The sequence below is a fragment of the Nomascus leucogenys genome, chromosome 6 (genome assembly GCF_006542625.1).
Source record: "Nomascus leucogenys isolate Asia chromosome 6, Asia_NLE_v1, whole genome shotgun sequence".
In the NCBI taxonomy this organism is placed as follows: domain Eukaryota; kingdom Metazoa; phylum Chordata; class Mammalia; order Primates; family Hylobatidae; genus Nomascus; species Nomascus leucogenys.
Window position 1 is genome coordinate 116,592,906 of NC_044386.1, and position 14,818 is coordinate 116,607,723.

At 40.0% G+C, this 14,818-nt stretch overlaps 1 protein-coding gene across 1 annotated transcript; it reads left to right on the forward strand.

Moving 5' to 3' along the window:
- The first annotated feature begins 569 nt into the window (after positions 1–569).
- ARRDC4 (arrestin domain containing 4) lies at positions 570–13,914 on the forward strand. The gene is made up of 8 exons (XM_030815067.1): positions 570–1,195; positions 5,685–5,751; positions 5,979–6,126; positions 8,096–8,198; positions 9,203–9,459; positions 9,959–10,121; positions 10,663–10,817; positions 11,209–13,914. The coding sequence occupies exons 1-8, from the start codon at positions 667–669 to the stop codon at positions 11,263–11,265; spliced, it is 1,479 nt and encodes a 492-aa protein (XP_030670927.1). The 5' UTR covers positions 570–666; the 3' UTR covers positions 11,266–13,914.
- The last annotated feature ends 904 nt before the right edge of the window (positions 13,915–14,818 follow it).

Sequence of the window (14,818 nt, forward strand, 5' to 3'; positions counted from 1 at the left end):
CTGCGGAGCTTAGGAGGAGAACGCCTTAGGGGATGTATCAGGTTTAAAACCACAACCCTCATTTTTCTTATCTATGGCTCTTACATGGGCTGGGAATTCTGAAACCTGGGAGAGGCGGGGATCAAAAACCTGGAGGTTAGAAGATTCCAAGTCATTCATTAAAGTCCCGATGCGGCCGGCCCCCAAGATCTCAGAAGGAAATATTGCCGAGTTTCGTCTCCCAGAGCATCTATTTCCTCTCGAGTATTGAAGATGTAACCATAAACCACAAGCCAGTTACAGCCACAACTTCATGCTCTAGCAAGAACGCAGTGGCTCCTGCAAAGTCCTTACGCTGCTAGAAACCCCGCCTCCGTTCGTAACTATGGGAACGGCTGACACGCTGAGAGCCGGGGATAACCCTGTTCCGCCCCCTCCCTGACAGATATTGTTTCCCACTGTCTGTCCACATGGGCGCACCGCCTCGCTATTGGCCTGGGCTCCAGGACTGTGCCTGGCCTCAGCCAGTAAACGGCCTGTGCACGTGCACGCCGGAGCCTCCCGATTGGCCAACCCTCCCTGATCACGCACGGCCTTCCTGCGCCAACCCACGCGTGGGAGCGCCAATGAAATGACTCACTGACCATCTACAACAAATCAGCAAGAAGCAGGGCTCACAGCTGACCAATGGCCGCCCGCCGGGGGTGGGCTGTCCCGGCCCTTGTCCAGCCCCAACTGGGTTTGTTAAAGCGACAGGCCTCTCGGCGAGCCGGTGCTCCATCGGGTACCCCAGGCTGCCGCGGCGGCCTCAGCCTGCCGCGAGCGCCTGTGACAGCGGCGCCGCTGTGCTCGCGACCCCGGCTCCGGGCCTCTGCCGACCTCAGGGGCAGGGACGAGTCGCCCGGCGGGATGGGCGGCGAGGCTGGGTGCGCGGCGGCCGTGGGTGCCGAGGGCCGCGTGAAGAGCCTGGGTCTGGTGTTCGAGGACGAGCGCAAGGGCTGCTACTCCAGCGGCGAGACGGTGGCCGGGCACGTGCTGCTGGAGGCGTCCGAGCCGGTGGCCCTGCGCGCGCTGCGCCTGGAGGCCCAGGGGCGCGCCACCGCCGCCTGGGGCCCGAGCACCAGCCCCCGCGCCTCGGCCAGCGCCGCGGCCCTGGCTGTCTTCTCGGAGGTGGAGTACCTGAACGTGCGCCTCAGCCTGCGGGAGCCCCCGGCCGGTAAGCGCAGGCGAGCGCCTGGGGTTCCCCCGCCAGGCTGCGGGGCCGGGGAGGGGCTGGAAGGCCGCGCACCCGCGGGATGCCCACCTGGCAGGTGAGATCAGGGCAGGCTTCCGGGGGTGGGGTCCGGCCTAGCCTCTCGGGTAAGGAGAGACCGCGAGTCCTGGGTGCGCAGCTCTACCTGGCGACCCGCCCCTGGGGCCTGACCGGGACCAGTGGCTCGGGATTTCCTAGGACCGCGACGGGAGGGGGCCATTGCGTGCGGTGGGAACCTGTGATTGGACAGTGGGGGATCCAGAAATCTAGGTCCTGTTCCTTCTGGTCCGAGGAAGGGACGGTGGAACCGGCGGCTATGAGGTTCCATTCTGCGGTGCCCGTGTCTTATGGCCTCCACTCCTCCCTATCCTGGGTACGTTCTTGGTTCATGATGAATTAGCAGAAATTTGGTTTTGGGAATAGGGAAGTAGTTCCTGAGGGGTAGGAGTTCAGAGGAAGTGTTTTCTAGACTTGACCATCATGCTTGGTTTCCCTCTTCTGGGGAGCAGGGCAACTTAGTAAGAGTTGTGCCTCTACCTGATACTGCTGCTGTTTCCTCCGCATCCTCTTCCTCCCCTCCTACCCGCTTCTTCCCCTCTCCCCCACTTCTCTCCACTCAAAATGCCTTTAGAGACAAGGGCATCTGGGCGTGTCGGGATTTCCCTTCCTGCTCACTGTGGTGAAGTCCAGTTCATAGTGTAGACTTTTCCAGAAGTACCCATATGGGGACACACTACATGACTGTTTCATTAATATTAGATACCAAGATTGGATCCCTTCAGTCACAAAAATACTAAGAACCGTGAGTCTTACTCTTATTTCATGGATAGAAACTAGTTTAAACTTTTACCTTTTTGCCATGAGCTTTTATCTATCAAATAAAACAATGGTATGCACCTCCTCTCCTTCAAAAGTAAACGCATTATATCTATGTGCTATGTCTTATACAAAATATAATAGAATATGTTGTGGTTTTGCCTTATCCTACTGTGGACACAGTGAAGTCCTCGAGGTAAGTGATCATCTGAGTGATCCCAAAACTGTAGTGAGGAAAACCATATTTGGAACCAAAACTGCCTTTTGGATCAATGGGAACAGTGTGTTAGTGATAGTTCTTACTCCTTCATGCACTCTCCTCAGTATGGCTTCCAGGATCAACCCAGGCCCCAGTGGAAGCAGACAATACAATTTGCAAGACGGCTGAATGGAGTCAAGGACCTTGGGAGAGAGACATACATTGATTTTTCTCCAGGACTTTGGACTCTATCTCTGGGCCTATAACTGCTGAGTAAATAGATGTAAAATTAAAAGCAGCTGAACCTGGGATTAGCAATAAAAAACTGCTTTGGTAAAATCTGGGCTAACAAATTTTTTTTTTAATTCACAAGTCAGATGTTTATTCGTCACACGCACACACATATATACATGTGGAACAGAATGTAAAAACTAGACAATTTGGAAATCTTAAACTTGTTTTAGAATGTATCATAGCACATATTGGCACAATTACATTTTGCTTAAAATCATAGTCTCTTTTAGTTGAGGAAAAAAAATAAGTCACCCCTAATATCTATAGCCTGGAAGAAGTTAGCATCTTGACACAGTCTAGATTCTGGGGGTAATTTAATTACAAAACCTGGCTGTGTTTCAATAACCTAAGGAGATTTTTTAGAAATCCATATTATGTAGCACTGGGATCTGTTTTCACAAATGCTCTCCAGATAATTCTTTGACATCCTTAATCTAATTCAACTACTTGCTATCATTGTGATTGATTTTCTTCATATTTTTATTGAGAAATTGTAGTAGAAAAACAAGACAGAATCAGAGAGTTGGTTTCAGTTCTTGGTCACCCACCAGCAGTGTGACCTTATGCAAGTCCCTCACCCTTCCTGAGCCCCAGTCTCTGCCTCTGTAATGGTCTTCTGCATCCCACGGCTCATCAAAACCTTTAATTATGAGCTTTGGCTGTAAGACCATTAGTGATTGAAACATCTTCCTGTGACTTTGTAGTGCTCAGTATACAAGACAGAAATAATGAGCGGTTGGTTCACAAGCAGAAATGGGCACGTGGTTCAGCTTGTGAACCTTTTACATTAAAAACAAAAATTGAGAAAGAGGAAAAGAAAACAAAGATTGAATTCCAAATATTATAACCCATTTTTATCAGTTTTTCCATTTCTTTTTCCTGTTTATGTTTTGAGATAGTTGAAAGTCTCATTTTAAATGATATAGATCTTATGTCGATTTGTTTCTTAATGAAAAGGGAACTTCATGTCTCTCATTCTCTTCAGTATCCTGGGCAACTCTGTTCCCCACAAATGCCTGCCATGCTCTTCCTCATGCTATTCCCTTATCTAAATTTCCCTTCCTACCTGTCTTCATTCCAGCCCTCAGGTCCTGAAGATGTCGGGCCCACCCATGTTCCTTTGTGGATGCTCTAGGTTCTAGCACTCTATGGTCATTACTTGTGTACAAACATGTAATCTCCTTTCCTCCCTCGGTCTATTTGAGGATTATCCACGGTGCCTGAAATCTAAGCACTATACATTTTAAACTCAAATGAAACACACATTTCAAAACATTTGTAAATACTTGGTCATGTTCTGTAACCTAATAATTTCAAATTAGAACTTTAGCCCAGCTCTTTTAGGAGCACTGGGATTGCCTTGAGCCTTTCACTCCACAGCTGTCAGGTCGAGATGCTTCCCTGGTCCCTGGTCCCTGGTCCCTGGTACTGTAGCTGGTCCCTGGTACTGTAGCTGTGCTGCAACCTGCCTGAGCACACCTCAGCCACTAGGACTTGCCCTGCCACTGAATTTAACTGAATTTAACATGATCTTATGCCCCTGTGACTCGTTCTTCACATTGCCTCCAGTCACCCACCTGTGGAGTATTCAAATTGACTTAAGTGGCAGGTGTGTCACTTTTTTATCCCCCTTGATGTTAACACATTAAAAATTTGGGGATAGATTCAGAAGACTTAATGGGTCAGTAATGTGTTCCTATCTTCTAAAAGTACAAAGTTGAAATGTAAGCTGACTTGGTTAAGGTCGTAAAATAAAACTCTTTTTTTATTTAAGGGATAAAAAATTCCCATTTCACTACTGATTTCTTTAAATTTTTTTTAGTGAATGGATAAAGTAGAAATCTTCATTTTAGTGTCAGATGACCAGGCAAATCTCAGAGTTCTGTCTCTGTGTTCCCATTTCTTCATCTTATCCTATCCACAATAAGGGAATTCAATACTAAATCTGAGCATGAAATGAAAGGACAGTGTATAAGTCTCTCAAGAGAGCCTCCTGACCAACCGTGAAAGCCATGAAGTCTACTTTGGATCTGAATTAAACAGATTGTCTTGGTGCCTTCATCAGAGGTTTCAGTAGTGCCTCTGGCCTTACAAAGTCCCTCCACACCTTGCATTTTGGCCTTCTCACAATCCAGTGATAAGTTTCTGCATGAAATAAAATGGAGCTGGTAACCCAAAGCTGAGAAAAGGGCCCTGGCCATGCTTGGTAAAGCCCTTTCTGTATTCCAAGTTAGCCACCAAGAAACTCTCTGTTAGTCAGGAGAGCTCAAGGATGATACATACATGACTTGCTTAATAGCTTGTCTTGTTGGTTTGGCTGTTTTGTGTTATACTCAGTATTAATAATGTTCATCAAGTTTTCACCCCTTTCCATTTCTGCTCGAAGAACACTCAGTGTGATGTTTCTGGTGTACCCAAAATAAATCTGTCTTTTGCTAAATTAGTTTTTGGTCCAATTTAATATTGGCATTTCCCGTTAGTATAATAGAATGGGGGTAGGCAGTTGTGATTTTTACGTATACACACACGCACACACATATATACATATCCATATACACATATATATGTATGTCAGAGTTCTGAGCCTTAGCACTTTAGTAATTGGTCTATTTGAGAGTGGAATATATGTGTGTATGTATGTGTAAGTGTTATGGTACTTGGTAAAAACTGGCCAAGTGCAGTAGCTCACCCCATAAGCTTAGTGCTTTGGGAGTCCAAAGTGGGAGAATCGTTTGAAGCCAGGAGTTTGAGGCCAGCTTGGGCAATATAGCAAGACCCCATCTCTGGAGAGAATTATTAAAAATTAGTCAAGAACCATGGCACATGCCTATAGTCCCAGCTCCTTGGGAGTCTGAGGCAGGAAGATTGCTTGAGCCCAGGAGTTCAAGGCTGTAGCACTCTGGCCTGGGCAATAGAGCGAGACCTTATCTCTAAAACACATAGACACACACACACACACACACACACACACACACACACACACACACACATTCAAATTTAATTCTCTACATTTGTTTAATGAACTTTTGGAGTATGCTGCATTTTGTAGAGAGAAAAACTTCCTTCAAAAAATTATTTACATTGTGAAAACTCTTGAGCTAATACTAACCACCCTTCATTAAAATAAAATACAATCTCTTACAGGTGAAGGCATCATTTTATTACAGCCTGGAAAACATGAATTTCCATTTCGCTTTCAACTTCCATCTGAGTAAGTGAAACTCTACAGTTTTGTGGTTATCTTTCTCTGCAGTATGTCCATTCAAATTTATCACTGCTAGGTATCTTCTGATTCTCAAGTATGCATGTTTATACTGCATAGCCCCTAAATAGACTTACTCTTTTTTATTTCCAACCTAAAACATTTTAAACCATGCTTTTTTTGGCTTTGTTTAACTGAAAAGTGAACTCATAATTAATGTCTTTGGTTGGTTTCAGGCCTTTGGTCACCTCATTTACTGGGAAGTATGGAAGCATTCAGTACTGTGTGCGGGCAGTGTTGGAACGACCCAAGGTACCTGATCAGAGTGTAAAGCGGGAACTCCAGGTTGTTAGTCATGTCGATGTCAACACACCAGCATTATTAGTAAGTTCTTCCTTTTTCTCTTCCTCCTTCTCTTCCTCCTTCCCTCCCTTCCTCCTTCCTTTCAACAGTGGGGTCTATATTTAGCCAGTTTACTGGTAGTCTGTCCTGTCACTTTCTGATGGCTTGGAAAACACAGTCTTGTAACCCAAAGGCATTCACTATAAATATATGATTCTAGGTTGGACAAATTACAAATTGTGTGTGTTAATACTATTGATTATGTCCCTGCTGTTCAGGGCTTCTTTTGCCAAAAAGTTACACAGGCTTGAAATGCATTAATAAGGCTTAATAACAATAATGCACACACAGAGAGTAGTTACTTTTACCAGAGTGGCCACATTTACAGGACTGGGGTATTCTAAACTCCTCAGTAATAGCAGGTTGAGGAACAGTAATTATGGAAGAGTATTAATCATGCTCAGCCTGTTATTGAAGCTCAGGCCATTATGCTATGTATCCTGCCATTTTGCATGTCATTTTCTAACATTAAGTAAGTGCATGCAGCTGCCGCCGAGATCCTTTCACTTATCATTTCCTTATGACAGATTTGGCCACATTAAAGCATTGAACTTCTAATAATCACCAGAAATACTGTAGACTGATAAGAAAGATCAGGCTATAAGTAACAACAGAATGGGCAAAATGGGAGCTAATGAGTTAGATTCTTTTATCTAAACCCATATTATCAAAATAATATAAAATTAGACCTTGTACTTTCATGACAGCTACTAGGACCTAATGGTTCTTCATTTAAATATGAATGAATGACTTTTTTTACTTCATAGAAAATACTGAGATAATTTAAACTTTCCATCACGATACTGATGTGACAAAGATGTATTTTTCATGTTGGAGGTTTTTCTAGCCTGTGTTTTTAAAGACAAGGAGAAAGCTAGCAGTTAGAAGTTGTTGTTTAAGTCTTATTTTCACATGAAAAAGAAATAGAATTTAATGTTCACCTTTGGATTATGAAAAGATAGCAGATATGCTGTAGTTACATGGCCTCTTGTGGTAGCAATCATAAAATAGCCAGCACCCAGCTGGCCTGGCTTATAGCTATGACTTTAACAGCTGCTTTAAAACCATTTTTGAAAATTGGTGATGCCAAGTAGCTTGTATTTTTAAAAACTACTTAGAATTGGGAGGTTAAATATTTTTAAAGTTTTTATGACCATTGTGGGAATTGATTTAAAGGGACTTGTCTTTGCCAAAAACAGCTGCTGTTTGATCCCTTACTATTCTTTATATAAATAAAGAAAAAATATTGCAAGTAACTGGGTTTTGCAGAAAGCTTTGGTGTGTGTACCTTGTAAACTGAACATTGTAAATCTTGCAGTAACTTCTCTTGACACTATAGAATACTATAGTGAGACAGTATGTTTAATAAGCTTTTCAGATCTGTTAACACTACACATGTTATTGTACTATTACACAAAACCCCAAAACCATTCCAAATTAAGAACATATGAAATTTCTGCTTGATAATGCATTTTGAAGTAAGTGATGGGAAAAGGCTGTTTGCTTATTCCACTTATTAAATGCCAAAATAAATATAATGTTCTGATTCTTTTTTATTTTTATATCATTTATCCTTCCACCTGACTTTTATATATAAAGTCTTAAAAATAATTCTGTCATGTTTATAAGTACTAATACAGCTTTTGATTTTTTTTTTAAAAAAAAACATGGTATATTATTTCCTGGAAACATAATGACTTCAGGGTAAAATGAGATGGTGTCCTGCTAATTTTTGACTCTGAAAATTCACTGTAGTTTTCCTAAAAGGGGAGTCTTAACACCCTGTGTTTTTGTGCATATTTGGCCTAATATGTTACATGAGGATAAGAAAGTTTTATTCATTTTTTGGTATTTCCTTACAGCCATTCTGTGAAGAAAGATATAATTTTAAGTTCTATGAGTTCTCTAGAGTGGTTTAATTAAGGTTGTTTTATTGTTTGAAATTTTCAAGACCCCTGTATTGAAAACTCAAGAGAAAATGGTTGGCTGTTGGTTTTTCACTTCTGGTCCAGTCTCGCTGAGTGCCAAAATTGAAAGAAAGGGATACTGTAATGGTAAGCAGAATGCTTGGAAGTCCAAATGAAAGATTTTATTCATTTTCTTAGCTAATTTTAAGTGATTTTAAATAGTGTTTTATTGTGATTGTATGACGTGTTTAGTATTTTAAAACATGAATAGTGACACATTTTTAATATAAATAATTGATATTTAAGTATTTTTAAACGGAGGAATTGTTTCCAGTCAAACTCCTGTTTGTCTCTGACTTCGATCCTGTTACTTTAGTAACAAAGAGTATAACTAGAGGAATGAGAAAATGCCAGCATCTGATTTTAATGTTGCAAAAGAATCTCCAGGGTTGTATTGCTAAGAAGAGAACTATTGGAGTATGAAATGCTGTTAGACATTCTGATTCCATGCTGGCTTAATATATGCAAATACATGGGACTGGAATGTAGTGTATTAACAAACTTAGCAATCAGATTGTTACTGGAACTGCCATTAGTGAAGGGCCCATTTCCAGCAGTGGATTTGGCCCCTGCTCCAGGATTCTGACTTGTTAGAAAGGAATTCAGTATGGAATGGTATGATGTGGAGCCATAATGTTATAAAACTTGCCTAACTCATCCGTTGATTCCTTCTGTGCCTTAACATTATGAATTCCTTAAAAGCAAAGGCTTTGTTCTCCTGTTGGGCAGATTTTAATTTGATAAGCACTAATGAGTTTGTTAGTGATCTTCTATACTTAACATAGTCCTGAATCATTTATTTGTATGTCTTATCCTAATTTATATAGACACTGGTCATTTACATATCTTTAGAATTGCTAATGCAATATTGCTACTTTAGAAAAGTCAATAATGCAATAATTAGAAAGTAAGATCTACCACAACCTGCAGTGAATTTTTATTTCTCTGGCTTGAATTTACAATGTTTTCCATCAAAGCTTCTCAATTTGTTAAAGTGATGTTGGAACATTTCAGCTATCTGGCCCTAATCCATTGTGGTGAGAACTTTTTCAAGAGTCTCTGAGTCCTCCCTGGTTTTGTTTTCTTTTCAGGAGAAGCTATTCCAATCTATGCAGAAATAGAGAATTGTTCCTCTCGTCTGATTGTTCCAAAGGCTGCTATTTTCCAAACGCAGACATATTTGGCTAGTGGGAAAACAAAGACCATTCGACACATGGTCGCCAATGTGCGAGGAAACCACATCGCTTCTGGGAGCACGGACACGTGGAATGGGAAAACGCTGAAAATTCCACCTGTTACTCCGTCCATCCTGGATTGCTGCATTATCAGAGTGGACTATTCCTTAGCTGTAAGCAAAGCTCTTTAAAAAAAAAAATGTGCATGATGGACAATAGCTGATGTCATGTTACTGTGCGTATGTAGAGTTACCTATAAAAATGTCATTTTATTTCAGCATTAACACCAGTTGGGGACTGTATGAAGACTGGCCCTTGTTTTTAATAAAAAACTATTCCCCACAGGGGATTTAATAGAATGCCATAAAAGAATTGAGGTACATTAAGGGGTGTTTGTTATATTGAAGACATATCCTTAATTTTCTATAATTATTATATAAGCCATGCAAACCTACAATGGTGCATGTTAAGGACACAGTTCTCTGTCACAGAGCATTCACTATGTTTTGTATACTCTTCATTTTGTTTAATCAAGACAATTGAGAATTGTGATGGGGGTGGTGGCAGCTGACAAAAGCATTTGTTTCTATGAAAAAAGAAATTAATTGGGCTACCTACTGGAGGTATAGCTTACATTTGTTCCTCTCTCTTTTTTTTTTTTTGGCTTATCAGGTATACATTCACATTCCTGGTGCTAAAAAATTGATGCTCGAACTGCCATTAGTGATTGGTACAATTCCATATAATGGTTTTGGCAGCAGAAACTCCAGCATTGCCAGCCAGTTCAGTATGGATATGAGCTGGTTGACACTGACCCTGCCAGAACAGCCTGAAGGTAAAATATTTTGGCGTTCTTTCATAATGAAGTTTTACCTAGAAAATACCTAAGAACAGAATATATAAGCTATTAAATGCTCAAATGTTGATTAGTACTGCTACTGTAGGTATCTTTATTCCTACTACTAAAATGTCATAAAGCATTAGTCCTGGGAGGGACTTTGAAAGTTCAGCTTTATCTAGGACGCAGAGCTGCGGATAGCAGGTTCAGGAATAAGATGTACATTTCCTAATTCCTATTTGTAATAGGAAAACAATGAAAAATTGTCAAATGTATGGTGTGTTATGTATTTTCTGTAGTCATATTTCAGTGATATTTGTTTACCTACATCTCAAGAGACTAGAATATAATCTATTAGTAGTAGTTTAATAAAAGGAGAATCTATTTTTATTGTAATATGCATAAAACCTTGCTGATGAGAGGGAAAGAATGCCATATTTTTATCTTCAAATTTAGCTGTTTCTTGTTTTTGTAACAATTAAGAGTTGAGATTAATTTTTGAGTGGATTTCTTAACTCCAACTTCATTTCTATTTCAGCACCACCAAATTATGCAGATGTGGTATCAGAGGAAGAATTCTCTAGACACATTCCTCCTTACCCTCAACCGCCTAACTGTGAGGGAGAAGTGTGCTGTCCTATGTTTGCCTGTATACAAGAATTCCGGTTTCAACCCCCACCTCTTTATTCAGAGGTAAGCAAAGCGAAAGAAAATTAGACTTTTACTATATTCTTTTCAAATAATCATTTTTTGTCATCCATTTATTAGAGTGTCTGTTGCTGACTCGTAATTAGTAAGGGATACATTTAAATTTGTTTATACAGTGGTAATAGATCATCGCCGATTCATTTGCCAGATTTTACTATTTTCCTCGTGATCTATGGCATTATATACAGTATTGTGGATTGCCTTTAAGGTGTGTTATTTGGCCATGGAATATAGAGAACTTACGCACCTTCTGGGACTTACTAATAACAGGCTCTGATCAACCTGGCATATAACCGTCATATAATTAGAAATAGGTACTAGAATCATTTTTAAATAATGCTACAACACTAATCTCAGTCCACTCTTTTTTTTGCAGGTTGATCCACATCCTAGCGATGTAGAAGAGACCCAGCCTGTTTCCTTCATTCTCTGAACATATTTCAGAAATCACTGTGTTCATCAGCAAATGAGAATGTTGGTTCTTTTCCTTCTGCCTTTTTGAGACAGAGACAGGAAAGTTTCACTTGAAAACATAAATGAACATCAAGACTGAAGGCAATAGAAATTAAAGAATGTGAGAAATTTCTGGTGGGCCGACAGGATTGCTGCACAAGTTTACATGATGGTCATGTATATATCCCTGTTAAAAACTGGGATGAAGATGTGCAAAGTCACAGAATGTAATGGAAGTCTTGATGGTTATAGAGTAAGTGAAAGGGTGCCTGCGCTGACCTGAGAGAAAGGAATCTGTAAACAGTGGAAACACTGTGGGAGTTTCCCATGGTGTTTTAAAGAGTGGAACGAAGGCGATATGAACGGAAGGGGGGAAGACTTGATTTTGGAGAGGGTAACAAAGCAAGGGTGTGCATGAATAGGAAAATGGCCCACTCCAAATACGAAATGAGACCCTGAGGTTGGGGGTGCTTCATGATTTCCTACCATATTCAGGCCTAAAGACATCGAAAGTATCTTTCCTTGAGATCATGGTCATATGAGGTCCTATTGAAGTACTACAGTTTTCATTGTTTCAAGGGTAGATGAAAATGTAGTTTATAAATTGGCAGTACAGTATTATGAAAACAAAAAAGGGTTTCTCGAAAAGCTTGTCGGTTCAAAGGGGAAAGATGAATTTCAGTGTGAAAACATGTTTTGTTGAAGGCTGTACTTTTTATCCCCTTTAAGTGCTTTAACAGGATAGATGTTTGATTTTCCTCGTATCTTATTTACCTAGAAGCACGTCAGAGAAAGAAGGGAGAAAGGTTGCATCTGCAGGATGCCTTGATAACTACACAGTCCAAAATAAAAGGCCTTTTTCTAACCTACCTCTAATGGGGTTATCAGATATGTTCTTAAATCTCTCACCCTGAGTACTCTTCTTTGGAGTTGCTGCTGTTTACAGCAACAATCTCAGCTATCATGAAATCTGAAACTGGGCTAAGGGGAAAATTCAGTAAGTTAGCATTAAATGGAAGTAAATATATGTATACCTAAGAGAATGTCAAAATAAACACCAAACCAAAAGAAGGTAGGAGTGGCATTTTTAAAAAAGACACAACTTTAATTCCTGTCAAGAGACCTAGGTCTACTGATGGCAGTCACTGCGTTGTATATTATTCCAGTTCTTCAGTAATTCTGTTTAAACTGTGATTTTTCTTTATTGTGTTGGTGCAATATTTTATTATCATTTAACCTCAGGATATTCAGACCAACAGGATTGTGTTGCTGCTAAAAGTCTGAGCAGTGTTTTACTGTCCCTAGCTCCTCTCCTACATGGTCACATGTTCACTTGCTTTTCCTTCCATCTGTTGGTTTTGTGAGCTGAGAGCATCTCTGGACACGTGGAAGGGAGCCAGGGATTCCTGTGATAGAGATTTTGAACCAGCAGAGTACTTTAGTTTTCTTCATGTCCTAAGGGTTTGATCTAGAAACTCTGGTGCTTCCCCTGCAGAATACTGTACTTCATTTAAAAGAATGATTGATTTTTCTTTCAATCAGCATGTTCACCAAAAATAGAAAAGTTCTTCTAAGGTTAAATTTTGTATTTAAAACTTAGTTGGCCATTTGATCAGGGAATTTTCTACACACATTAGGCAAATGTATGCTTTTCACCCTCTGGGCTTACCTCTCTTCTCTGCAATCATGGAAGCATCGTGCATAGTTCTTTCATTGTAAGCCGCTATTTAAATTCCCACAATGCAAAACTGTTAGACCAGTAATTGTGCTACTGAAATTGTCACAAAACGTTATTCCTTGATTTGGTTTTTAAATTTTGCTTTTGTGTGTGTGTGTCTTTAAACAGCTAATGTGTATTTAAGTGTTGTCTAAACAGTTGATTTTTTACTTTAGAAAAGATCATCTTCAACTGTTTATTGACTTCTAAGTGGTAGTTCATGCCTTGTCAAGGCTTTGTTCGACTCCATGATACTAAAACATAATGAAAGAAACAAACTCCAGTATGGAGAGAGGGAAAGTTTAATTATTTGGTTCCATCTAGAAAAGCAACTACTTTAAGGAATCCTTCACTAGGATTGTTTTATCATCTTTATTAGATAAATCATGAAGTGTCCCTGTGAAATTGAAGTGAAACTATCTCTGTAGGACTTAAGAGAATAGCTAAAAGGTGTGACTTGCCTTATTGAACTGATACTGGCATATCTGACCATAAGCAGTAGGTTGAAGATATCATTTTATGAATGTGGAGAGTTCTACATTGAAACAGAAAACACCTGGGAATGAAGATTAAAAATTTAGCTGCTGTTATTTGCTTGGTTATTCCCCCCTTGCTCTTCTTTAGTTTGAAAAAACAAAAACGTGGCCTTGGACTTTTCATTTTGATGCAGAAATTTTGAAATTGACAATGTGCATGTTTTGGTGCACAAAATCCTTCTGTGGGCAAAACTCTTTATGTTTTTGTTTTGCACAGTAAGAAACAATAGGCAAGGGTTATGTTTTTGGTAAGTTAACTATGAAAGCTTTCTTATTTTTATTATTAAAAATGTAACAATTTAACCCACAGGAAAAACTTTGTACACTTGTTTGAACCCTATGGGTTCGTTTTATTAATAAAATTATTACATTAATGTTATGAGTTGCTAGTTTTTTTTCAAATATAAATTATTATAGACAAGGGAGCTCAATACCACAAAAAAAATGTTGCTGCAGTTAAAATCCTTTTCTCTAGGCGTGTTGTCATGAGGGAAGAACAGCCCTAAAACCTGACTTTGTTTTTCCAGTGGGCTCAGTTTCCCAAGGTAGTCCAATTTTAGCATTCCATGAAGAAAAGTAGTTGAGACAAGTAAGGAAACTAAAGCTATATTGATTAAAAAAGCCTATCATCATTTATTCCCAAATGATAAGGATTACTCTTTAAAGCCTCCTGAGTTTGAGTGTTTGATTGTCCAGAATCTCCCCAGGATCGATTTAGCAGATCTCATGGGCAGTCAAGGGACTCTTACTGGGATACACTGACCTAAGTATGCCACCCCTTTCTACACAAACACTCCAGTAGTTATGAGCACTCAATTTTATACAAGGAGGATGCAATGGTGTGTCACTTCAAGGAAACCGCCCAGACCCCTCTGTCCTGGAAAACTACCACCTGAACTAAGGACTAAGAATTAGTCCAGCTGGTTTGCTCTTCCGTTATTTTTAATAGATAGTGTTACATAATAAATAGGTTCTTTCTGTATCCACATTTATAATCAACGTAAGTTGAAATATTTGTCTTATGCGATACTGGGGCAAAATTTTTGATTACCATTACAATTTCTGTAGTTTACGTCTAGTATGAAATTTAGAACTAGGCAAGACACTGCAAAGAAACTGGGACAAAGCCCTCACATTACAAATCAGGATACCAAAACAGAGAGTTGTAACCTGACAGCGTGGTCCCTGCTTGCTCTGAAATGTCCTGATTCTATCATCTTCATAAAAGTAATGGGAACAATTAATTGTTTTCAGTTACACAACCTAACAGTTGCAGACCT

What these genes read in the sequence shown, in the direction of transcription:
- ARRDC4 (XM_030815067.1), top strand. Translation starts at nt 667, where the DNA reads ATGGCCGCCCGCCGGGGGTGGGCTGTCCCGGCCCTTGTCCAGCCCCAA. An exon ending in GAGTGGACTATTCCTTAGCT is followed by an intron (nt 9,460 to 9,958) that starts GTAAGCAAAGCT and finishes TTGGCTTATCAG; the next exon opens with GTATACATTCACATTCCTGG. An exon ending in CCTGCCAGAACAGCCTGAAG is followed by an intron (nt 10,122 to 10,662) that starts GTAAAATATTTT and finishes TTTCTATTTCAG; the next exon opens with CACCACCAAATTATGCAGAT.